The sequence below is a fragment of the Melitaea cinxia genome, chromosome Z, assembly GCF_905220565.1.
Source record: "Melitaea cinxia chromosome Z, ilMelCinx1.1, whole genome shotgun sequence".
Taxonomy (NCBI): Eukaryota; Metazoa; Arthropoda; class Insecta; order Lepidoptera; family Nymphalidae; genus Melitaea; species Melitaea cinxia.
The window spans coordinates 938232-966166 of NC_059424.1; the positions used below are offsets into that span (position 1 = coordinate 938232).

The 27935-nt window shown below is 35.2% G+C and overlaps 2 protein-coding genes across 2 annotated transcripts in view; one reads left to right on the top strand and one right to left on the bottom strand.

The window, feature by feature from the left end:
* Positions 1-269: 269 nt before the first annotated feature.
* On the top strand, positions 270-16020 carry LOC123668468. The gene is made up of 4 exons (XM_045602199.1): positions 270-448; positions 4022-6039; positions 6143-14027; positions 14103-16020. Exons 2-4 carry the CDS (start codon positions 4041-4043, stop codon positions 15886-15888), a joined length of 11670 nt encoding a protein of 3889 aa, XP_045458155.1. The 5' UTR covers positions 270-448; positions 4022-4040; the 3' UTR covers positions 15889-16020.
* A 9688-nt stretch (positions 16021-25708) lies between these two features.
* The window catches only part of LOC123668695 (sensory neuron membrane protein 2-like), a 137946-nt gene continuing 135719 nt past the window's right edge, over positions 25709-27935 (bottom strand). The window contains exon 9 of the mRNA XM_045602397.1: positions 25709-26135. Within this exon, the coding sequence (XP_045458353.1) occupies positions 25950-26135 (186 nt within the window). The 3' untranslated portion in view covers positions 25709-25949. The remainder of the gene's footprint in view (positions 26136-27935) is intronic.

Sequence of the window (27935 nt, forward strand, 5' to 3'; positions counted from 1 at the left end):
CCATTGCCTCATAGTTATATCTGTAAAAATATCACCGTTGCGTAAAAGAGAGAAATGTATATATTTTTAAATTATTGATTATAATATTTTGAAATACGTAAGCGAAGCGAAATCTCTGTGTTTTACATAAAGTTTACTTATCAGCATGCTTTGTTTATAATTTTGACCTGCGTTACGATGTTTTAATCCTTTACATTAATAATTATTTGCTTATGTGTTGTTTGTATTTTTTTTTTAATTTTTTTCTTTTTTTTTTTCTTTAGCGTTTTGACGAGGCTGTGCCTATACGTTAATAGGTGAACTTTTGGTCCAGATACCTGCCAGATGGTTTATTGACGTACGGCCTCAATAAGCATGATGTAGGATCGAACGACTTCGCGCCCGACCCGTTCGCATCAGACGATAGTTTAGATGTTTTCTCATCCGATCATCCGTTCCTGTTGACCACGTAAGTATCGCCGCATCGTCGGCTGGTATGTACAGTTTGTGCATGTTTGTATTGATGTCCCCTGTCTCTTCGTCTTACACTCATAGAACCTTCACTGTGCTATTTATAAAGTTACGAACGAACTAGTAAAGGACGCGAGACAACGTAAAAAAATATCATTCCAGAAATGTATTGTTTAGCTAATATTTTTTCGAACTAAAAACGTAAAAGGTTTCGTGTTTCAAAAAAAGGCTCGTATCGCTGCCGGATATGATCTCAAAGCTCCGTCGCTTTTCAATATAGAACTTCGGCAAAATTCGAATATCGTATATACTACATGTCAGGACTGAAGCAGCTTTTGAAAATATACTATATATATTGTCTTGTACAGTTTTTTGACTCTAAATTATAAAATGTCGAATTTAGAACAATTAATACTTGTAAAAAAAAATTATAAAGACTTCTGGCTATGCTGTCGTTATTACGAGAGATCTGATCGTTACTTAGTTATGAAATCAATTTTAAATTATAAAACGAACAACGAGTTAACTACGAGATTAATTAAAATTATTATTATTTAAAATTTAAATTTATACGCTACGCTTGAGTCTCGAGATAGTAAATTCTGAGTACCCACTTAGTCACCTCATTCACCTTAATTTTTCTTTGATTAAAAAAGTTATAGAAGAATGGCATGTTCTGTCTTGTTCTCATCTAATTGATGTACGTGACGTAACTGTAATACTTAAAAATAGATAATGAGAAAATCGACTCCGTATTGCGATGCGGTAATTTGTTAGTCTGGAGGGTATTTCGATACAAAATATTTCGTGACTTTGAATGTGTCGTTCCTCTTACAGGTCATCAAATAAATATTTATATTAAGGTTTTTGATTTATTACCGTTAATTCCCTTAGTTTATAAGATGCAGGTAAGTTTAGATTAAGTTTATGTTTGAGATTTTTATGACTTGGTATGTTCGCCATCTTCAATAATATTTCGCTAAATAATAGAAATTTTAAGAACAGCTGTGGGATTAAGTGATATCGAAGTTTGCTACGCGAAGTACAAAGAGCTTTTATAGATCACGGAACTTTGTATCGGTCGTTCGTTTCTTTTGAACTGGTTTGGACGATGTCGGGCTTACTTAATAATATAATAAACGACCTTTCGAACTATTTAGCTAATGAGAATAGTACGTATACTGTTCAAAAGACTTATGGTCGCAACTTTCGAAAAATAATAATAGATAAAAAATACATAAAATAAATCTTCTTGTTGTCTGTGTTATCTGTTTGTTCCAGCTAATCTCTGAAACGGCTGGACCAATTTTGACGAGACTTACTGGCAGATAGCTGATGTACTAAGGAGTAACTTTTATTGTAGAAATTTATTTATTTTGTTACTCTGCGATCAATAATAATTTTTAAATTCCATACGGTCGAATTCGCGGGCACAGCTCCTAGTATTGTATAAAAAGCTAAAAATTCACCATTAATTTGTAAAATATATATTAGTTAAAAACGAAACCAATACTCCGTTTTATAATTACACTATTCGATAGTGTCTGTGATTTATTTTGGAAAAAAAGAAGGGTTACTGTACTTCATTAAAAATATATTACGCAGAATTCGCTTCATCTAGCAAGTGTGTCTATTCCTTAAAGAAAATATCACCACCGATGAGTCACTGTCACGATACTTTGAACTATTGTTGTGTATTGTGTTGACACTATATCGCATGCTACGATCCCGTATGAATATTAATGCATGATACTATCGTATGTTCGATCTTTTTAATGTCTTTCCACGTTTACGATTTATAATTATGATACCATAGTTTCGTTAAAGGATATGAAGGAAAGATAATTCATTGCGGCTCATCTCGATCGATGCCTATTTTGTTCGCGGTTCGCATCTCAAATCGATTCGATCATATTTTATACATTATTTGACCTGATTTAAACGATAGTAATCATTATATTTGGTATCTGACTTTTTTTTAAAAATATAAACTAATCGACTTCTTTATGGATTGATTTTTTAATTGTTTAGACCTGTACCCGTTAAGTCTTTTACCATAGTTACAGAACTAAACGTTTATGTTAAATGTTGTTATTGTTTCTCATTGATGGTTTCGCAAACCTTTGGAGTGAATATAATATTTTAATTTCCAATAAATAACATTCATACGACAGCTGACTTGACGTTGAAGTTTCTCCTTTCTTGCGAACTGGTAATTCGGAAATATTTAAAAATCCGTTCAGTTTTATGAAATTTTCCGTAAAAACTTTCGACAATATATTATAAATAGAAATTAAAAATAAAAGATGAATGAAATCAGATGTCATTTTCATGTTATGAAGTGATTAATAGATTCTTGGATTCTATTAATCCAACAACAGATTATACTTATTTTATAACTACGGTATTTTCTATATATTTATACATTTATTCTTTATTGCACTTAAAAAAAATCACAATTACAAGTCATTTTCACAAAGGTTGTTGGCAAGGGTAACTTATTTCTGTAAGAGATCTCTACCAGTCTACCCATGGTGGTGAGAGATGATGTTACCGCGGGACTCATAAGCGCATTCTTAATCAAGTAAAAAAAAAAAACCGAACAAAAAGGTTAAAAATAATAAACAAGCGTATACTTATTTTGCAATACATAAATTCAAAATTAGTGATATAAAATACATATATACTTAACTACATAATAATATAATATTTTAAAGAGGATAAAATTGTGTATGATCGCTGTTCCTTTGGTAGTCTGTATTGTCAAGAAATGCCCGTTGGCTATGTAGTATTACGCTTCGGGGATCATAGACAGGAAAAACTAGCAACATGATTATGACATCTGATTAGTGATAAAAATTAAAAATAGGGTGACACGGGAAAGAATACCGTTCATATATAAAAAAATAAATAAATAAATAAATAAACAAAAAAAAAAAAAAAAACTAGTAAGTTAAACTGTTGGTAGAAGGCAATCTAAGAGCGGTTTCTACTATAGATTCTTTTACTAATAGCTCGTTAGTTATGTCAAAGGTATATTATAGTAATTGGGAAATAATTAGTTTATGCTGTTTGACCGGTTCAGATTGCAATGAATTTTTACTCTGAGCGCTCAATATAACGTAAAAAAGTCATTTCCAAATATCCGCATTTATTCGTGATCATTTATGTATTTTATTTAAAAACGTTTAAATACTTTTACCGTTTGTGGATTCATTTCAAAATAAAGTCATATCAGCAAAATAAAAACGCGTAATAAAAATAGATTTATTTAAATTTACTAAAATGAATAAACTAATGACAAGTGGAGTCATTAATAAAACAAAATGTAATAATAAGTCAAATACCACAATCTGAATAAATCAATTATGACCAAAAACGAACTATTCTTTATCGTTCTCAGGCGTTATAGGGAGGTTGTGTAACACTATTGATGACAAGGAGTATGTATTTTTTTTTGTATCCGGACAGTAGTACATTCAAACACTAACTTTTCACTATATCTTCCTTTTCTAAATTTCGTGACACTTTTGGGCACCGAAATTATTTTATGTTTTTTTTACCATTTTAGGGCTGAGGAACTGGACACGATGAGTACGGGTGAAGATGAACCATCGTCTGGTTTAAATGGAAGGTTGAGACCGAGAAAATCTACCATCTCTAGCCCTCAAACAACCAAGACTTTACGCAAACCGGACTCCAAACCTGCCCAAGAAAGACCTAAAAGAACTCTCACCCTGTCCAAAGTTTCTCCAAATAAACTTGATGATCTCACTGACAAGTCTGATACACCCATTATACAAATTCTTTGCCCATATTGCGATAAATCTTTCTTTTCAAAACAGTCAGTTGCTAAGCACGTAAGGCGCATCCATATTTTAACCACGAAACAAGATAATGTTCTTAATTGCTTGTTTTGCAATCACTTCGAAAATGACTCCAATGACATTATTCGCCACATGGTCGATAATCATCCGAATCAATACTTTGCATGTTACGATTGCCATACTAGGTTTCCATCTACTACAGAACTAGCAGAACATAAACTTAATGTATGTGAGAAGCCGAAGTTGCCGTATCGTAAAAAGTTGCGTCAGAAAACGACACCAAAAAAGAACCAAAAGACTTCGACTAGTAACGGAAAAGATGACTTCGATCACGATGACAAAAATTATTCTGGACATACTTTTAATGGCATCGTCATATCTTGCGAACTCAAGCCCTCTCATCCTAACGATCCAATCGATATTGAGGATAACATAACAACGAATTTGATATTGCCTTCTAGCAAAAATTTAGGAAACGCTAATGTAATTGAAAAGAATGCAATAATTGTCCTCGACGATTTGCAATGGAACAAAAGGATCCCATCGAATTTCTCTTTTCATAACACAGACGCTGACCAAATACTTTCTAGACTGGGAGTGGTTCACAGGTCACCTAGAACTGGAGATATTAATAAGAAGGATTGGTCCAGGCATATTGATGATGCCCATCAGAAATTCGAGAAATGTTTCGATACGAGTTTCTATTCGAAGGTGGCGAGCAATGTTCAAGAGAATTTAACTAAATTTCTCGATGGTTCGTTTAATTTTAACCCGGATCCGGAAAATACTATTAAAACTAGAAAAGCAAAAAACAGCGTTCCGATCAACACCGTGGAAGGATTTCCCATCCTTCTAGCAAGCGAACAGTTCTCTAGAAATGTTTTTGATGGCTATTTGCCTAGGACCATTGCGCCAAAGCATAAGTGGAAATGGGACAATCTTGAAAGTGACAAAAATTTGATGAGTCCTGAACAAATAAAACGCGACTCTCACACTAATAACTGCATTATTACATTGGTATCCAGCTTGGACATATGGACTCAACTATGCATGAGGCGTAAATTTGAGGAGAAGTTCAGAACTTCACCCATAGAGAAAAAAACAGAAAAACAAAGTATCATAGGAAAAGAATTAAAAGAGATATTAGAAAGCAGGGAACTACCGACGTCATCTTCTCAGGTAGTAAAATATGCTAGTCCACAATTGCAGACACGTGATAATTCTGACTTTCCAGCCTCGCTTGGCTTAGTACCGAATGTGCCGAATCATGATTTAAAACCGGCTGTTCTTAGTGGTGAATGGGTGAGACCGCGGTGCTATGTTTGTTGCGCTTGTGGAGCACAAACACGTGATTCTAAAGCACTCTCGTCCCATATTTCGACTCAACATCCTAACGCTCAAATTCAGTACTATGAAATTGTTGGCGAGGTACTCTTGAATTCTGATATTTTGAAGCATTTGTATGTACCTCCAAGTCAGCTAAATAATAGAACCCGACCACTTCGAGGATTTAGAGAGTGCACAAAATGCAAAAAAGGAGTGTCATTGGAAGACCTACACCAACATATGTTAGATTGCGCCGGAGATACACCAACAGTGCGCAGAAAATGTAGACATCGTCCCTTCGGAGTTCGAAAACGTCGTCCTCGATTACCAGATAATACAATACGTAAAGAAATGCGTAAAGATATTCGACATCAGCGACATAATCGAAAGACGCTTATGAGGCCCAGGCCAAAAATAAGGTCGGAAGTAGGGGACGGTAAGTTGTCTTCGAAAATTAATTAATGTAAAAATTTAAAGTAAATTTAGATTGTAAACTATTTATTTTATTTTATTAATATTGTATTTATGTTTTATTGCAGCTGAAACTATAAGGAAAATGATAGCAGATTTGCCTGCCAAACGTCATCGCGTCATTGTCAATCCGTTAAATCCAACTTTGCGGCCCCGAAGAAAACTTAATAAACAAAGGGCTAAACTGGTTATGAAGAAAAGACCTATTGATGAAATGACAAAGAAAATACACTCAAGTGATAAGTCACTCGAAAATACTTCAAATAAGAACCGAGATTGTCAAAAAAGTTTAAATCAGTCTGAGAAACCGGGTAATAATTCTTCTCAGCCAATTAATGTGCTACTAAAACGTGCAGCTTCAGGAAGTTTAGGCCAAAAAGGGTCTCTACAGAAGAAAAATGCGGTAGTTAAAAACAAACGCAAAACTTTCGTGCCTAAATCAGCTAAAACAAATACCGATACCGATACCTCAGATCTACCTGAGGAACCTACTGAAAGCGACAGTAATAAAAACATAGACCAACTGTCTTTTCAAAGTAATTCAGAGCGGATAAATCTTAATGATGGTTCTAATAACATGAGGGAACATGGAAATACTAATAATGGATCAAACAAATACAACAATGACGAACGTCCTGGCTGTAGTGGACAAAATAGCAATTCTAGAGACTCGTTTACACCATCTCAGAACGTCCCTTTAAAACATTCGATTGCTCGCTTAACTGCAAGCTCCGAAACTCATGATAAATCTGTTCAATTTCATCAATTGTTTCTAATGAGACAAGAGTGCAACAATGCCGATCAACATTTGCCTTCGGGCCAAACAACGCTTTTTGAAAACGAAGCTGTTGTAACTAAGTTAGACAAACCTCCTTTACACTTTAGCCATTTGGAAATGTTAGACCCGCAGGGTTTTCATAGAAACAAGCTCAACAAGCCTCGTAAAGGGTTAAATGATTGCATTGCAATGCTTAGGAATAAACTGGTCGAACCAAGTTCCAATACATTACCAGGGCATGTGTCTGTTCAATGTGGCAGTGATGAGCCGCTAGACCCAGATCCCGTCGTAATCGAAAGAAGACATTCTACAGCTGATTTAAATATTGTAGAGTCGGCTCAAAGGTCTTTACAAATGTTTTATCCCAATAAAACTGTGGATGAAATTTCCTTAAGCTATGAGCAGCATTTAACCACAAGCAGTCGCGTAACACGACGATCTTCTACACGTCAAAGTATTCACCGAGAAAAAATCGCAGATATCCAATCCAGCGATTATATGTATTGGAGCCAGTTTTATCATAATAAACAAATGTTGACTGCGGCTACCAATAATAAGTATAATAAAAGAGAATCGACACGTCGTAGATCTGTTGTTTCGTCAGATGAATTGTTATTGCAACATGCTATGAGTATGGAATTATTAGCTAATGCTAGTAGAAATTTCAGTAACGTAATTGACTATCAATTTCCTAATATACTGACACCACTGAAAGCACCAAGGAAGAGTCGGCAGGAGGTACAAAAAACAAGGCCCAGTCCAACAAAACCTAAAAGTAACACCCCCAGGTCGCGGCAGAAAAAAGTTGAAGATTCGAATAATTCATATGGGAACAGTAATTCAAAAATACCAGATGTAGAGTTACAAACGAAAACCGTGCATGATAATCGTTATGAGAACAATATAGCAAATAATATTAACAATACCTCGGTAACGGAAAATATTGATCGCCCCTACTTGCCAGGAAGAGTTGAAGATAAAACCACTGATCTAAATATTGGAAAAGCTATTGTACATCCCAGTAAGTTGCCGGATGAGCAGTTATCTTCAAGCAGATGTCAAAACGTACCTGTGATGCAATACCCAAAGAAATATGATATTGTCCCTGTTCGTTTCACTATTCCCATAGCCTCTACTATGACAGCCCCTCTCGATCTTACTAAAAAAATAGTCGTGGACGATTCTCCACATCACGTACCTAAACAGCAATGTTTTGTTGAACCATATGTCAATCGTATTGAATCATTAAATTTATCTAACAAACAGACCCATAACTTTGAAGAAAAAGAACTACGTTCTATTAGGGACAGAACAGTTGACTTAGGTTTTACAGACAAAACTCAACCGTTATTATCTCGTTCATCACATTTACCACCGAATGATAATATAACTCATTTACCCGACTTAAAACGTATGTATGGTCGCCCCAACACTTGTCGATCTGAAGCGGTCGATTGTATACCAACTGATTTATCTATGAAAAGAAATGATACGCCAATGACTTCTTGTGAAAAGAGGCGGATAAATGACAAAATTGTTCCAGATATATCACACCCAATAAGGCCTGTGCAAAACATTTGTCTGATAATTCCCCGGAGGGATGATTTGGCTGATGCGGAACCCACTGATTTGTCTAATTGGAAGTCAGAGAGCAGAACTAATGGTGTCTGCTTATCAGAAGAACAACACATTCGCTCAAATGTGTGTTCAAATAAGACAAATCATAATGATGAAGAATTACCAAAGGAATTATCGGGAAGAAATCAAGATACAATTCCTACTAAGTATTATATAGACGAACAAGGCATACCACAGTATTTAGAACGAGTGGTTGCAAATAATTTAGATCAAAGACCTCACATTGATTCGGAGCAAATGATAAGGGCTCATTATAATCTTGGACCAAGAATTCCGATACAAGTAAGTGCTCCAGAGCCTAGACCAGTTATCCCATATTCTGAACCCATATTAAACGAAACACAGAGAATCTCTCCTTCAAACTTATTATCACCACCTGTAACATCTGATTTTCCAATTTCAATAAGAAGACCGTCCATAAATGAAAATATTTCACACAGTGAAGTAAATTACGCGATTTCCGAAATGCCACTACGTTTTTCACCTAAACCTGTTGATGAGAATAATATGTGCAGTTTAGTGCGTCGAAAATCCGTAGCCAGAGACTATGAATATGAAAGTACAATGTCTGCTTGTACACCACAATCGTTTATAGAAACAGATCTATCAAGCACGAGTATGGCTGACAATATTAACGGACACACACCCACAGCATACACAGTAGCTGATCCAGTCAATCCTGCAACAACTGTATACAATTCTTGTTCGACATCTGTAACACACGAATCTGTTGACAGCGAAAAGTTGTCTTGTGAGAATGAAATTGTAGAAGAAAAGCAACATTTGCTGAAGGAGAAAAGTCCAGTGTCTAATCGTAAAACAGACTCAACAAATGAAAACAAAGAAACATTAAAGGAGAAAAATAATTTAGAGCAAGATCCAGAAACAGCTAGAAAAATAGCAATGCTGCCTAAAGAACTTGTAGAAATACTAGGAAACATGCCAGTTGATCATCGCAATCAACTTCTCAACGTCCTACCACAATATGTATCGTCATCAACGTCGTCTGTATTATTGTCTCACAATACTGACAGTTTCCGGCGAGATTCAATGTCACCATCTGCCAGTTCTTCGTTACCTACAAATATTAATAATCAACTAAAAATTGATCATGAAGCCGGTTTAAAATCAGAGGATGGATGTTCATTATTAAAACACACTTCAAATTCTCAAATACTACAATATGCAGACACATCTCCTACTGCTGTATCCAGTTCTATACTTTTGACACCGCCTACACCCCAATTATCGGATCGCCATTCCAATCAATCGCATGAAAATGATGACGCAAAGATGATTGAATATAGAAGAGAGTCACGAGCTTCTGTTGATGAAGAAACACCTCAGAAACATATCGCTTTCGAAGCGATGTCGATAGGATCATACACAGTTGACGAGTATGGTGGAAAAGGCCGCGATATTGATTTGACTGCTGATAAGATTTCGGCGGAGAATCGTGAAGTTTCGCTTAATTGCGAATCACTTACAAGTTCAAGCATTCACTCTTCAAAAGATATATCAAGTTTAATGACAACTCCTAAATCAAGGGCACTTAAAACAAATAGTGAAAAAACATCTAGTCTAAGAGCAGTGAGAATAAAGACATCTTCTGAAAGACAACGATCTGTTTTAGCTGAAAGTACAACAATGAAGAAAAATATTGACACTGGATCACATTTAATTGAAGAAGAGCGAGCAAGTAAAGGTTCTCTTACCACTAGCCCCAAAGCTATTCAACAAGCTGAAATAAGTAGTACTCAACATCAACCAGGCATGAGGATGTCACCTCCAGTATCAATTATGGGGGACTCTCGTCCAGAGAAAAATATCAAAAACATGTCTACTGAAAGTTCCGAAAAGGCCAAAGATGCTGATTCGGATTTAAACTATATAATAGCTGACAAACAAAAGATGGACACATCTTTGTTAAATAAAGAATGTGATTTAAAGGGTGGTATAAAAAAAATCAATAAATACCAAACTATTAAAAAAGATTTCCTAAAAAGTCCTGAATCGACAAACAACATAAATGAACCATCTTTAAAAACTATAAAAGATTTAAATTTAAATACTAAAGAATCGGAAAGTTTCATAAATAATAAAATTATTGTTGAAAGTGAATTTTTAATATCGTCGAGGTCGGAAAATCCACCGTCCATTGATGACGACGATTCTGAAGATGATGTTACCTTGGCTGTAATTGTAAAGCAGAAAAATCGTGATTTTGTTGTCCCATGCGATAACCAAAAGTTGTACGAAAAGGAGAATACCATAGAAGAAAGTAAAAAAATCGAACAAAATACATCCGTCAAATTACCATCTGATCTCCAAAAGTCCCTCTTACTTTCTTGTAATAAAACAATATCAACTGATGTAACAAGTTTAAGCGATGAAACACAATCAATAAAGAATTCTGTCGATACCTCTAACAATATCAACAATTTAGAATGTGGTGAAAATTTTACCAAAGAAAATGAATTATTTTTGAAAAAGAAGGGCAGGAAAGGTCGCCGTGTGAATATTTTAGGTACAACAAGGTATGTAGAACCAAAAGAGCATTTGTGTAATACTAAAGAAATTGACAGTGAACATGACATTAATAAAGAAAATAATGTCTCTTCGGATGTCACGAAAAATGTGGACGTAACTGAGGAGTCTGCAAAAAGCAAAACAATTGAGCTAGATAACATTCGATCTACAACAACTAATTCTATTGTAACTAATGACAGAGATGTTTCTTTACAACCACCTATGCGAAAAGAAATAACAAAAACAGATTTAAAGCCGGAAAACGCTATTGAAAATCATATAAGCATTGTAGATATCTCAAAAGCAGATTCTGACGGAAATAAATTGTTAAGTACTTCTAAAATGTTGGTGTCCAGTACTACTGATAAAGACACTTCGAATAAAATAGAACTAAATGGCGAAGATTCCAAGAAATCTAAGTTGTCAGAAAATTCTAATAAAAAGGTTGAAAACCCAGTTACTGATTCGAAAAGTATATGTAATGCTAGTAAAGTTACAAAACCAAACGACATTTCTAATACTACAACAGAATTGGCAAATGTTGTTGAAAATAAAAAAGATACTGAAATAGATGACACAAATGTGACACTTTTACGGCGTAGCAGACGAGGAAAGTCATTATATAATGATAATAATTCTGTTTTGGGTGATAATATTCAGAACGCTGATAATTGTACGCAGCATAGGACACCATTAACAAAAAAACAGTTAATCTTTTCAAAACTTTTACAAGACGAAGAAAATCATAACAAACCCATTTTATCTACAACTCCTATTAAACAAAACGTTGAATCAGTTTCAATGACTAAATATGAAAATCAGCAAGAAAATGTCAATTCCGAAAAACTTAAAAAACTTGTTATCGGAGAAAGTAAAACAAGCAAGCGGAAAAATTCGCCGCAATCGAAAAGGAAAAGTAAAAAGAAAAAGCCATTAAGTAACATACAAAGTACAGCTGATAAACTAAATCCAGTAGACGAACTTAACAAAGATTCGAACAGTCATGCATCAGATAATGTGCCTTCCGATGGCATGTTATCTTCTCAAATACCACCTAATGTTCCAAATACACCTACGAGTGATCAGCAGGATCATAAAAAGTTGGTTGAGAAACGGAAATCTATTTCTCCAGACAGAGAGGATTTGCTTTCAGTTTCCAAGTCTAAGAAATTTAAACCCAACAATGAGGAAAACTTAATCTTACATACAAAGATTCCCGAAGAAAAAAATTCAGAAAATGAAAATAAAAATACTTCACCACCTATTTCACGTAATACTACTTGCTATAATAAGGCGATTAGAAGAGCACGCTCGAAATCAGTCTTTGTAAAGTCATCTGGAGCAGAATTGTATGATCCCTATGATATAGATCTAGAAGATATGGTCGATAAGACCGAACCATTTGTTAGAAAAGAAATATGTCCGAAATCTCGCGTTACCCCTCTTAAATCGTCAGTTGCATCTAAGACTCGAAAGTTAAGCAAAACCGTACCTTCCGCCATCATAGATATTTTGCCATCAGATGCAACACCACCAGCAAACACTGAAATTAACAGAGTTAATACACATAAAATGAACATTAATCCTGAAAATAATAATAACTCCAGTGTTTATGTGAAAGATGGTAATAGTGATTCTGATGAATCTTCCAAGAGCGATGTACCGTTGCAAAAATACGTAGAAGAAAAAGAGAAAAAAATGTTGGAAGCACCATCTATGACGGACCACACTGAAAAAACAACAAATAATGAAACTCATGGCAAGTCGCGAGATAAGTTAAAACAACGTAAAAAACATAAACAAAGTCAGTCAGTCATAAATGATAAGGAGACAAAAGTTGTTAATGATAAAACGGAGGCTGAGGAGGAACTACGTTCTGAGCAATTTATGGAGAGCTTTGGGTTCTTTTCAGAAAGAAAACCAAGAAAATCTAATTTACTTGCGACGAAGAAAATAACTGAGACATTCAATTTGATTGAAAATGATGATGCTTATTTTATGACCAAAGAACGACCTACAAAGAAACCTGCAAATGATCATAAAAAAGATGGGCAATTAAAGACAAAGGTTACAGTTTCACCACCTAAAAAAGCTACAAAACGAGGGAGAAGAAAAAGAAGGAGAGTAAAAATAAAACCAAGTTTCTGTAACATCTGTAAGAAAGTATTTCGGAGATGGGATAATTATGTGAGACATTTGTTGTCGTTGTATCATATCTCAAGACTCTGTGAAATAGAACTAAAAGTGAAAACAGTACTGATTGAAGAAGAACCTAACTATTTACTTGCCTACAGGCAACAACTAAATCGATTAAAAGTACTTCAGAATAAAATAGCAAAAAGGAAAAAGAATTGTTTGTCAACAGCAGATATTGTACTACCAACACTAGAAGAAATTTTAGCTGATGTAAAGAGAACTATAAGAGAACAACAACTCTCTCGTCGTAACTTAAGTCGAGATGAGGCGCTTTTCATCGATTGCTGCGAGATGTTGAAGGAGTCTCATAATAGCGACATGCCGACGGTTCCCAAACGTGTTCGCCAGTGTAACAGTTTTAACTGTGCACTGGCATGTCAAGAAGAGTTGGCATTATTGGAAAAAAGCATTCTCGATGACAGGTGTGACATTAAATGCGACGATGAAATGGACTCAGCAGCAGCCAAGAAGATATTAGAAAGTGAGGAAGTTCGCAACTTAGAAAATGATCTGATATCTAATTTAAAAGAAGCTAATGGAATAACAGGTCCGTTAACAGGAGTTCAAATCGACTCATCAGTAAATTTCACAAATTGTATTGCAGACGCGCAAACCGTTTTATCTAATTATGAAAATATAGATTCTAATAGACCCAAATACAAAAAACACACCGAAATTAAAGAGAAGATGTATCCCGACATTGTTGAAAATATAGACATGTTTGAAGATAAATTCGATAAAATAAAGAGAAAATGTAGGTCTCAAGCTGCTGCTGCAAAACAAATCCAACCGCACGTCGTATCAAACTTAAGGTAAATCGATTTTTTAACATTATTTTCATGTGTTTGTTATAGTTTGGTCAATTTAATTATTATTTCTTGTTGCAGGCACAAAAATCGGAAAAAGTCTGAAAAGAAAAAAATAAACAATAAAAAAGCTTTTAATAACACGGTTCCCACAAAAGCTGCTTTAAAAGGTTTTGATGGAATTAAGGTTTCAATTTTGACTTCGGATATTGATATGTCCGCGATTCCACCGCCTGTTGAAAAAGTGCATAGGAAGAAAAGAAAGAGTGGTTCTAAGAAAAAGAAGAACAGGACAAATTCAGAAAAAAGTAGTCATCGCGAAAGTGATCATATTATTGAGAAGTCGCCACAGAAAAAAGTTGATGTTTATGAATTCATGGATACTGAAGACACTGAAGTTTTTGAATTTAGACCGTCAACTCTAATGGAAAGGCTTAAGAGCATCAATAATAAGGAAATGCCGAGTACATCAAAATCAAGTAATGAAGTTGAATTTGAAATATCGAGTGAAAGTGGATCTGATGGTGATGACTTTGTTTATATGTCTGATGACTATGTTTGTAGTGATGATGAAACTGAAAACAGCGTATTGTCTTGTGAATTAGGAAATGTGAAAGGAATTAATGAGCCGAATAAAACGTCATCTTTATTAAAAAGGAAAGAGATTACAGAAAAAACTGCTGTTATGGGAAAAATATTTAAACATAATGCAGTGCGTACTGAGAGAAAAAGTACAAAAAATAGAGACGTTAAGCCAAAAGCTAACCTCGATCAATTGTTTGATAGTTTATTGGAAGATGAACCTAAAACGTCTGATCTGACAGTTGAAGATGACGAAAAACTTGAAAAAGACGAGACGCCACCATCGCGGGTTTATCTCAGCTTGTCGCCTCAAAAAGATAATCAGTCAAAGTTTGCTAAATCAGTAAAACGATATGATCAAGCGTTGACTATTACAAGTGAAACTGGCTTGTCCAAAAAATACAGCACACCTTCACCAACTTTACATCCGTCACTGTCATCATTCTCTGTTAGACGAAAATCTACAACACCACCCAGTAAGTTTGATACAAATATAATTGCACTTTCAACCTCGGATACCCGCACTTCTTTAATCAAACGGAGCGATGAATTAAAGAAATGTGAAATAAAGGAAAAGGATACACCAAAGGAGGTATATTCGAATAAGTACGAGTCTCTTTTAACAAGGAGTGACAATTTCCCTGCGACTGACACGGACAATACACAACGCCGACGAAGTGACGAGTACTGTTATGAGAAACAGAAATCGAAGACTGAGTTGCAAACTCATACTTCGACCTACACTTTGAAGAAAAAACCTGACAAGAAAAAGAAGGAAGATAATGTATACGAGAGCTTCGACTTTGGCGATGAATGCTTCGATAACATAACGTCAGAGGACGCCGGTGTCGCTAGACAGAGGGCTCGTAGGAAATGTACTGTAGGTAAGCAGAACGTTTTAGCTGAAACCTGGAGCTCGGAGTCTGAGCCGGACGGTGCTCCTTCGCGACCTAACAGTGCCGAATCAGTTATCGCCAGTAGCGGACGAAAGAAGAAAGGGAGAAAGAAGGATGGGCAGTCGGGTGGTAGTCGAAAGGTCAGCAGGCCGATCGCTGTGAAGAACTACGAAAGCAGGGTAGAAAGGGTAGGAGGTAGTCATCGGGCAGGAAGCGGAGTGCAAGAGAGGCCGCGCTCGCCGCCCTACTACTGGTCGGAGGGCGAGGACGAACACCCTCAACAACACGGCTGGATCGTGGGCGACAGCCACAAGAAACTCGTCACCATGTTGGCGCACGCGAAGGGTCGTAAACGCAGTGGCGATGAGAAACGACACTTGCTCGAGTAAGTTCACGTTACATAGGGTACGATAAATAAATTCTGTAAATATTTTGTACATACTATTCTAGCTCTATGAATGTCATTATTATGACATTTCGACCAGAAACTTTTAAAACCTAAAATTTAATTAATTTCAGTTGTGTAAATATTGTATATCTTTTATAGTATATTTTAGTTAAATTTTTAAATGAGCGGAGTACTGCGAAGTCTGGCTTGATGCGACAGGCCTGAGACCGTTAAGCGGTCTCCGCAGTTCTATGAATTTTTAGCGGATTATATTTTATTTTGTTCCGATATTTCGTCTTATATTTATTTCCCATTTTATCTATTGAATTATGAATTCGAGGGGAACGGAGCATTATCTCTTTAAACTTACATGAGAATAGGCGTTCGTAGGTTAGTCATAGATTATCAGCGCTAATTAAATGTGTCTAAATAGAGAATTTATCAGCAAAATATATTCACTTTAATGTTATCAGCGCTTTTTCAAATGATTTTTATTAATATATGAAAATTTTAAAATTAACGAATCGTGTCGTGATTATATCTAAGCCGCCGATTTATATTAAATTAAATTTATTTCATAGAAAGTGCAAACGGTAATTTTAATTTTATATAATTATGTTATAGTATATATGAAATGTGCGGTTTTATCATATTATATTTTATATGTAAAGCTTAAGTTGCAGTTTCGTGTAAATAAAATATATTAGATGTGATTTTCATGGTTATAATATCACGATATAAACTGGATTGTATGTGTAAATGTTTAGTATCAAGTGGATCCCCCCCCCCGCTCCCCACCACCCCCCGGTAGTGGTTTCCTTCAGAGTTTATTCTGTGACCCTTGCATAATATTTGTATTAGCTGGATATGAAGTGTCGATGTTAATGCGTATATACTGTATTTTATTCCTGATACTAAGGAGAATTTATATGCAAGATTTATCTATTGAGTTCATGATTTAATAAGTGTATGTTTGGTGAGGTTCTCGTGAAGCTGATAATGCGGTCTGGACGTTGTTTAATTTTGATTTTGTTAACTATTTTTATACATTAGATTTTTGATTAGTCAATTAACGCACGAAATCTCAAGGTTTAGTTATCGTTTATATCTAGTCCAAGTGTTGAGGGAAATTCTTTATACCAGCCACATTATCAGTCTCGGAACTATGTGATCTTTCCATTTTAAAAGAAGACTTATTTTCAAATTTTACTGAAAAATTGTTTATTTCGTGTGTATCTAACGATAAATTATGTCTATTAAATGGAGTAAGCAAGTTCGTATCTTAAAATAAAGCTCAATGTTAAAAATTTCTTTTAATTTACCCAGCACCAGTACTAAATATTGCCCATCGAATAGATTTTTAGCATATATTATGTAATACCATCAATCTGTGTGTATAGGCGCCCAAAGTGATTGTACTAGCTATTTAAGATAGTTTTATTGAATATTTGTTTAATTAAAATTATTATATGATAAAGTAACCGCCACAGTTAAATCTTTCTTGTGTAATCTGTATGTTAAGACTTCGGTGTAAAGTCCATTCTGTGGAATCCTGTTTTAACGCTTGGTTGCCGAGGACGGTTCGTAGGCAGTTCGTACTCAAGACACCGTGGTCACCTGGTGGTCACCCGGTGGTCGCCTGGTGGTCGCCTGGTGGTCGCCACACCGCGCCGCACTGGCTGCTCCCGACTGCGTCGTCCTAGCATCCATTTAGGGTCTCGTATTACATACCCGCTATTAGAGAATCAAGTCTACATGTTTGTCAAAATCTGTGTTATTTCATAAGATGAATTAAGAATTAAAATATACTTTTAAATATATGTGGTATATAAATAAAAAGTCTTTCAATTTCTCCAATAGTAAACTGAATATGACCCCCGATTAATATGTTCGTTCATAATTTAAATCAATTCAAGTCTTATCTTCTAAAGATTTAATAACAGATCAATTCAGCCTTTTGTATATTCCTGGTCGACTTCACATTATATTGCCGAGGCTAGACAGTATACTCATAGGAACGTTCCCCCAAATTGAGTAGTACATTATATCAAACGAGACCAACGGCTTAACGTGCCCTCCGAGGCACGATCAGGAGACCCACCAAGACTGCACAAACACTCAGACCACGACAAACATCTCTATGACCAATACACAAGTGGGGATAACCATAAGGACAGACATTCAAATGCGACGCAAAAGCATCGCAAGCGCGTTGCCGACCCTATCCCAAATTCCCCCAGGAGCTCTGGTCACGTTACTCGCCACAGAAACACAACTGCTTGAAAGTAATATTATTTAGCTGTGATTTTCTGTAAGGTCGTGATACTTCCCCGGAAAATGAAATCAGTATTATTTAATTTTGATCTGTAATTTCGAGGTTTCCTCCTGTACCCTACCACAGTTGTTAAATGATATTAACTAGAACTCAATTAACAAATTATAAATGTTTGAATTCTCACTTCTCTTCACGTAATAATATCTAGACTTCAAATGTATTTCCGGACAAGTGTTGACATTGCCATTTGCTTTGTGAAATTCTCAAATTCGTGGTTTTTTGCAAACCTAACTTTTCTTTCCTTTAACGTCTTAATATTTTCGACGAACGCTCTAAATGTTTTAAATATAAGTACCCAGATAGTAACACGATTATTAAATCTGTCAACCTCAAAATAAATCAGATTCGTTATTATGCACATTTTTCGCCACACTAAATAGATTGAAAGCAATTCGCATCCGAACCTTCTTATAATTATACCTATAAGTGGGTATTCGTGCGATTGTTTGGTCTGTCCACAATTCCACTCCTGTAGAATTTTTATAGAGATTAAAGTATTATCAGTTTATTTCAAAATCTTGTTACATATGTGTCTCACCACTGGCCGATTTCATTTTGACTGTGGCGATTTTGCGATATATGTCATCATCATCATCATTTCAGCCTATTACAGTCCACTGCTGGACATAGGCCTCCACAAGTTCACGCCAAAAATGGACTGAACTCATGTGTTTTGCCCATAGTCACCACGCTGGGCAGGCGGGTTGGTGACCGCAGGGACGACATTTATTTATTTATTTTAAAAGTACACTTACAACATACATATAAAAAAATTTAAAATTAAACAATATATAATAACAAATTATCTGATATTCATGTCTCTTTCTTACAAGTGTACATAAATAACACTTTGGAATACAATGATTAAAAGCAAATACCTACATACAAAAAAAAAATAAGAAAGTGACACTCCATCATCATAACCAAAATAATCAAAATCAAAATGAAGAACATATTATTATCACATACATTAATAAAATTAAAATTAATAAAATTAAAGAAATTAAACATTTGGATAATTTAATCATAATAACTAAAGATTAGAAACAAATTATCATTAATAATTTATAAAGAATAGGGAAACAACAAAACTCAAATCAAGATATGCAAAAATTTCCAAATAGAGAAATTAAAATTAAAATTATTGTAAAATAAATTAAAATAAATAATTTTTAAAACTAATCATGCATTTTATAATAATTAAGTACCTTACATCTAAAGACAGAGAGAGAGAGTCGTGAAAAATATCAATGCCTGGAATCGATTTACTGACACTATGATATTTGTTACACAAACGCACTAGGGTAGCTTGTTTCCCAAGGTGAGACTACGCGTGGAATGTAAAATATCTTGTGTGCGTGGATACTTCTGTGTGTCCTAGAGGGAACCGATATGAGTATCCTCTCTGTTATTTCAGAATTGGTAACCCTATTATTTAATATATTGTGCAGGAAAGTCAGATCTGAAACCTCACGCCTACTCCGAAGAGAAATCATGTGGAACCTTACCAAACGCTCCCCGTACACTTGTCCGTGCGAAAAATTGTTTTCGTAAAAAGTAAGATGTCTCGTGAAAGCACGCTGAATGCTCTCAATACGCTGAGAGTGTATACTGTACAGAAGATTCCAGATAACACTGGCGTACTCAAGACAGCTGCGCACTAGAGAATTATACAACATCGTTTTTGTTCGTCTTGAAAAACCCTGAAAAGATTTTGTGCAGCTTTAACAACTATGTTATCAACATGTGCCACAAAAGTTAAACGGCCGTCTATAGTAACTCCTAAGGGCGGAGTTCACCGACTTTTAAAACGGGTGTTTATCAGTTAAACAACTGATTAAATCATTTTTACTGTTCACCATACGTTAACCAGTGTTTACAGCCCTTAAACAGCCGATGACTATAACCGAACTCTACAGCATTGTTTAACCGTCCATCAATGCCATATTCGGACATCTGGTCAACAGATTCTGCTGTGACTTTACAACAGTTGCAACATTTCGTTATTAGTTGAAAGTTTTTGGTAAGAGATAAACACGCAGTCAGTGTTCAATTTCAATGTATTAATTGATAACTATCAAGACTTTAGGCCTTCTTGAAAATCTAGAAAATATAGAGACCAAAACAAGGAGACCTAGAGTACCTGTTTCAAATGCGTCGTAATTATTACGAAGAATACAATGATTCCTCATTTAAAACTAGATTCCGTTTGTCAAAATCATCGCTTGAAAAATCGTTTGTTCTCTTTTTTAAAGCTGCCATTTTTCAAGTAAACCGTAATTTAAAAATTAAACACTCACAACAGAACAAAATAATAGAGAATGTTAGCACGTGCAAAGAAATAATAAAAAAAAACACTTGACAATGGCAGCGCCGTGACGTTATTACCCATCCAAATTGGACACTACATGCTAACGTAACAGTATCCAATGCGTTCTCGAACTTCTCAAGTTGAAAGCGTTTTATTTTATGCTACTAACTATAGATGGCACCAAAACTCGTGTCGACTAAATAAAACTATGTTACTTCCCTAATGAGTAGACTTATAGCATTCATTCATTAGTAGTTCATTCGCTGTGAGCGTATGGTGATTGCCTGATTTAGTAACCATGGTTAAAATATTCGTGATGAACAGTGAATACTTTACCGGGTGCATAACCGATGTTTAGGGATTCATCGGCTGATTACTCAAACATTGGTTAGACGATAGTCGGTGAACTCCGCCCTAAGTCTTTAATTTGTGATTTCTCTTGCAAGATAACATTTCCAATAGAGTAACTAGAGACAAGCGGCTTTTTCTTCCGGGTAAATTTTATATGGAAACATTTGCCTTACGTTAAGAGTCATTTTATTGTGATGGCACCATTCTATTATATTATTGAGATCACTTTGCACCGAATCTATGTCTTTTTTTTATGTTATTAGGTCGGCAAGCAAGCGTACGGCTCACCTGATGGTAAGCGATTACCGTAGCTTATAGACAACTGCGACACCAGAAGCATCGCAAGCGCGTTGCCGACCCAATCCCCAATCCCCCCAGGAGCTCTGGTCACCTTACTCACCAACAGGAACACAATACTGCTTGAAAACAGTATTATTTTGCTGTGATCTTCTGTAAGGTCGAGGTACTACCCCAGTCGGGCTGCTCCATATTTTGAGCAGGAAATTCCTGCTGTGCCCTATTAATTAATAATTGGTTTTAACTATTTTGTATAGTGCGTTCTAACGCCGTCGGCGTGGATGGCATTTCACTGGATATGTTACTTTTATCTATTCCGTACACACTAAACTCTTTTACCAACTTAGTAAATAGAAGCATCTTATCCTCAACTTTCCCCGAGATGTGGCGTGATGCTGTGGTGCGTCCTATTCCTAAAACTTCCCACCCTTCGGAATTTAAAGATCTACGTCCAATAAGCATATTGTCGTATCCCTCAAAAATCTTGGAAAAAATTGTCTGCAAGCAACTCACTGAATACGTAGAAAGTAGAAGCATCCTACCCGTAATGCAGTCTGGTTTTAGGAAGCACCACAGCACTACGACCGCTCTTGTGAGTGTGATCGATGACATGCTTCATGCCCAAGATAGCGGAAATGTTACTATTGTTGTATTTCTTGATTTTTCTCGGACGTTTGATGCTATTAATATTGACTTACTTTTAGCAAAACTCCGATTTTACGGATTGGATGAGTCCACTGTTCTGTGGTTTGCCAGTTATCTACAAGATAGATACCAAGTTGTAGAAACAAAAACAGAGGAGGGAAATGTGATTTCCTCGCGACGTAGCCCAGTTAAAAGAGGAGTGCCTCAGGGTTCCATACTGGGGCCAATCTTGTTTAGCATTTACTCCGCCGACGTCACTAGGTGCATACAAAATTGTAAATTTCATATTTATGCTGACGACATTCAGATATATTTTTCTTTTCGATCCCATGACGTTGCACCCTCTTTGAGTAAAATTAACGGTGATCTGGATAGGATTTTTGACTGGGCCAAGTCAAATGCTTTGGTTTTGAACCCCAATAAAACGAAGTATATGATAATCGGTACGCGAAAGCAGGTACAGAAAGTCCAGGACTTTGATCCACTGATTGCTGTTAATGGCTGCAAAATCGACAGAGTATCAGAAGCTCGTAATTTGGGGCTTCTGATGGATGAAAATCTGCGATTCGAAAAACATGTTTCAAAGTTAGTACGTAATTGTTTTTTCCGTTTGAAAATTATGTATCGAATTAGTAAGTCACTGAGTGAAGAACTACGCATTAGACTATGTGAAGCTTTGGTCCTCTCTCAGTTTAACTACGTCGATGCCGTTATAGGTCCAAGGCTATTAGAGCGCACGAAAAGATCGATACAACGGGTTCAGAACGCCTGTGCACGTTATTGTTTTCAGATACCGCGGCGGGATCACGTTACTCCTTTAATATAAATAATCGGGCATCTATATTAAAAATGGAAAGTCGTAGGCAGTTACATCTTGCCACAATGCTGTTTGGCATAATTAAACACGGTGTACCTGTCTATTTATTCGAGAGGTTGGAGTGGGCGAGAGACGTTAACACCACACATTTTACACGGTCTACTCGCTGCGCACTGTCTATGCCGGTTCACCGCACGGCAGCATTTAGGGGTTGCTTTAAATACGCAGCAACCAAGTGCTGGAACAACCTCCCTCCTCCTCTGCGGGACCTTTGTACTAAAGCAAGCTTCAAGCGTCAATATAAAAAGTATTTATTGGAGGTACAAAAGAAAGATTAGTTTTTTTTTTCTGTAGCTGTGAATTTTTTTTTCTCTCTTGTCTTTTAAATGTTTATGCGAGTATAATGTTTATTTAAGTATCTATCTCATTTCTATAATAAGTTTTATTCTGGAAGCGTTTTCCTTGTGGTGCCAGTATTTCTATAGAACCTAGTAAATCCTATATGTATCCATTTATAATTAAGTGTTTATATAATAAGCAAGTATGTTTATGAGTATATATTTATATTTCAATTTATTCAATATAATTATGTAATAGATCGAATAAACGTATTATGCGGTATACTTTTTTGTGTTGTTCATATCTCGTTTTTTTCCTTTATTAGTATGTATTGTTTTACAATATTTTATATAATCTATAGATTTCTATGTTTATGTATGTATCCATGTGTATGTGTATTTCTATCAGAGTGTCGCCAAAATGAAAATTAATTACAAAACTTAGGGTGGTCCTGAAAACCAGTGTTAGGACTAACAGTCCTAACGTAAACTGAGGTCACACCTTTTGTGAGGCATGCTGCAAACTATGTATAATTATTAATTATTTAATAAACAATGTGTTTTGTTAAATACTTTAAATCGATAAGCTTTTGTTGTATCTCTTTTTTTGTTTTGTTTTACGTTTTACTCTTTGTAGTTAGTCCTTGTTGTAAATTATGTACTATGTGTTTTCTTTTTATATAATTTTAACCTGATGCAGTGTGTTTTCACAAATAAATTTATTCTTATTATTATTATTATTATTATTATATTTTCAAATCGTCTGCAAATAGTGAACACTTACAATGTTTAAGAAACTGGGTTATGTCATTTATAAAAACAAGAAACAGAAGGGGGTTTAAATGAGAGCCCTGTGGAACCTCACAACAAACAAAGTACGTGTTGGACTCAAAGCCATTAACGGCAACTTTAAGAGGTCTTTGTGTATGATTGAAACCATTCAATAAGTGTATTCCCAAGGCCATACTGATGTAGTTTATTAATAAGTATTTGATGGTTTACTTTGTCGAAAGCACAGATAAAATCAGTGTATATAGCGTCTACCTACCCCCTTCCCCCCATCCATCGCCTGTGCCAAGTCTGAAGTAAAATCCGTTAAATTAGTTTGCGTTGATAAACCATGCCTGCGACCCGTGTTGCAAGTGTGTAATGATGTTGCTGAAGTATTTACTGAGTGAGGGATACACAAAGCTCTCAAACAGCTTGGAAAAGCTTGAGAGGATACAATTTGGACGGTAGTTCTTAACGTCCGCTCGTAGACCTTTTTTGTAAACTGGTACTATTCGAGCTTTTTTCCATTCCTCGGGAAAAGTTCCATTTTTCAATGAATTGACGATATGTGTAAAGGCTTCTTAAAAATGAAAAAAAAAAAAACGTTTTTGAAAGTAAAGGAAATTAAATTACACAATAAAGAAAATGCTTTTCGAATAAAATTAGGCATCTGTGCATTGCCTAATCATCAAGATCACATCTTTACTCAAGAAAAATTCTGCAAAACAAATGGTTGTTAAAATTATATTATATGTCTAGTATTTTTTTTAAATCTACAGACCTATTATACCGGTCTAATATTAGGCAGGAATCATTTTCTATTATATGATTTCCTCGCTCGCTCGACTTGAGATTTTTTTATAGTCGAACTTTATTAGTTTAAAGTTACGGTTAAACAACTGGTAATACATGGAAAACGTTGCATATGTTGTCTTTATTATGTAAAACGAAATGTAAGCAAAGTGGTCCTCAGCAGTATTGTTGGAACTAAAATAAATAAATTATATATAATAGTTGGGTGAAAACATGTGTCGAGGATCGGGTAACAAACAACCTATATGTATATTTATTTATATTGTTCTATTGTGTAATACATTATTATTATTTGTTTAAGCTTTAAGCTTCCAAGGAAGTTGGAATGTAATTACAAGTGAAATACTGTCCAAACAACAGTCTAAGGCGCCTAAATATTGTAACTGGCATTTGATTCGCTCAGAGAAGGCATTCATAATAATAGTTTTTATTTTCATAAATAAAATAATTACAAAAATTGTTTTTTCATAAAAAAAAAAACAACACAAATAATTAGATGAATATGTGACTAAGTAGCTAAAGCATCTGCAGTCGAACTAAGAGTACCTGCGATTCAGCTATCGGCACTCTCCCCACGGTTCATCATTACAAAATCAAATAGAGAAACCGTAGTAATATGTTAATTTCTCCTATTTCTTAAGGCGTGTGATGCAAGTATGGGGAATCATTTGTGTAATGAATGATGTGTGTAAAAGAGACAAACTGAAAAAAAGGAAAAATGTGTGTATGAGTAAAAAGAGTATGTGTGTGTGACGCTTCAGCATGTAATATCCTATTGCTAGTTATAGGCTTCTTTTCCCATGTAGGAGGATCAGAGCTTAATCCACTACGCTGCTCCAATGCGGGTTGGTGGATATTCCCTACTATGAGTAACCATCGCTATCAGGTGTACATGATAACAACCGGGATCGACGGCTTAGGGTGCCCTCCGAGGCACGATGAGGAGACCCACCAAGACTGCACAAACCCCCAGACCACGACAAACACCTTTATGACCAATACAAGTGTTTGTCATGTGCGAGGATCGAACCGCAACCGCCAGCTCAACTGCCACAAACCAGTGCTGGGACCGTTGCGCCAATGCGTAGTATGATTATGTGTTTCAATAAATTTATTTGATTTATGTGTCAAATTAAACAACAATTATATAACAGATTACTCTTTATTTGTTCTTACTATATACATTTTGAAATTTGACCAAAAGCGTCATCGTAATGTTCAAACTTCTTTTAAAAGACACTCAACTTTCATTGAGTATTATTCTATTAAAAACAATATGCATATTGTATTAATAATTTTAGTGTTTTAAAGTAATGATAAATATGTAATAAATTAAAAATTAATTGATAACAAAAACAACATAATAAATAAATATATCACGGACTTATTTTGACTTGTTAGAATTATTTATGTTCCTTCTACACAAAGCGACAGTCAGGATAATGATTCCTATGACCGCTACGAGACAGCATACTGCAATGGCGACTGGCAGGAGGATTTCTATTAAACTAAGTCGATCCACTAGCCGAGTCTGCAAGAGGTTTACAAACTGATCTGGTAACTCCATTCCCTGCAAGAAGACGTATTATTAATAATATGAGTTACTCGGCAGTTACTTTAAAGATTGCTCTGTTTAATTTTATTCCATACTTATTTCTAAGCGAATAGAAATTATATTGTTTAAATATTATAAATAAAAGTTAGCTAATTTTAATTTTATTTTTCTCTCCTTTCAATACAGATAATTGAATAATTGCACAATTACGTAGAGTAGTGTAATTGCTCTAAATATGTAATAAGGAGCTTGTGTACATACATGGCTATAATATTCTTCATTGCTTTGTGGTTACGGCAATGAAGAATATAGCCACCCCCTCTCTTCTCGTGGGTGTCGTAAGAGGCGACTAAGGGATAACACAGTTCCATTACCACCTTGGAACTTAAAAAGCCGACCAATGGCGGGATAACCATCCTACTACTACAATGAAATACAAAGGCCGTAGACGGGCAGCAGCGTCTTCGGTGCGACTAAGCCAGCCCTGCGGTCACCGACACGCCTGCCCAGCGTGGTTACTATGGGTAACACACATAAGTTCAAACCATTTTTGGCGTGAACTTGTGGATGCCTATGTCCAGCAGTGGACTGTGATGGGCTGAAATGATGAGGAATGATGTACATACAAATAATGTTTATTATATATTTGAAGGAATAAACGCGTATGTATCGTTTAAAAGACTAAAATAATTTCCATTAATTTGTAGAAGACCAGGTTGCAGGATTTAATTTTGCGTTCTTCATGTAGTAGTAGAATTGGAGCATCTTAATAAGAAAGTTGATATTGTTTTCAACTCGGTAGTCTAGGTAGTAATTTCTTTATTAACATTTCGTTGCAGAGAGTCTGGCTATCATCTTTCAGATTTGTACTATTACAGCTTTGTGAGGCGGAAGCTTTTGTTAGTTTCATCGCCTGAGTATTAAGATCTATAAGTATAATTTAAATCATAATTTTTATTTAAAAATTAATTTAATCCTTCTAAGATATTAATTACATATTATTACTAATAGATAAAGAAATGCGTCGTAGATAGTACGCAATCCGGTGTCGTTGTCAATCCGGATTCGTTAAAATCCGACCGGATCCGGACCGGATTGGCCAAACCATACCAACTTTTCTTTTTCATACCAACATAAGTAGAGTTACTGAAGGTTGAAAAAAATACATGTTATATGAAATTATTTTTTATATTAATTGAAGAAAAATTTAAAAAGAGACAACAATAAGAAATGACTAGTACGTTGGCGCAGTCTGTGCCCTGCTTTCTGTTCCACGGGTTGCGGGTTCGACTCCCGCCTGAGTCTGGGTGTAATATTTGTATTTATATGTTTATATATGTATTATTTCTATGTGTATTCATGAAAAAAATAGTTATAACAGTTATAACTTTTCCCTGTAACACAAGCATTAAGTTGCTTACCATAGGAACAGACGACTGTGTATGTGTGTTATAAAAAAAATAATAATAAGTATCTCAGTTTAAAAACAAACTATACATTGAACTAAAAGTTAATATTACTTATATAAATCAATTAGAGTTACAAAATAGCTGTGGGAAGGATTACCCAGCTTCTACATTTGTCAAAGTAAATCGAGTTCCTTTAATAAAAAACGAGTGTCCTTTAGACCACACGTCTGAATAAAATTCTCTTTCTATCTACACTAACTTATATCTCCCTCTCACTTCTGTTTGCCTCGCCCGATCACACTTTTCGTAACGCTCTCGTCACGTATTCACCAGCTTACTCCCCAAGTCAAGCATGCGTAAAGAAGTTTTACTACAAAAAAAAAAAAACATTCGTTCTACTCATGAA

What these genes read in the sequence shown, in the direction of transcription:
- LOC123668468 (XM_045602199.1), top strand. Translation starts at nt 4,041, where the DNA reads ATGAGTACGGGTGAAGATGAACCATCGTCTGGTTTAAATGGAAGGTTG. An exon ending in AAGGTCGGAAGTAGGGGACG is followed by an intron (nt 6,040 to 6,142) that starts GTAAGTTGTCTT and finishes GTTTTATTGCAG; the next exon opens with CTGAAACTATAAGGAAAATG. An exon ending in CACGTCGTATCAAACTTAAG is followed by an intron (nt 14,028 to 14,102) that starts GTAAATCGATTT and finishes TTCTTGTTGCAG; the next exon opens with GCACAAAAATCGGAAAAAGT.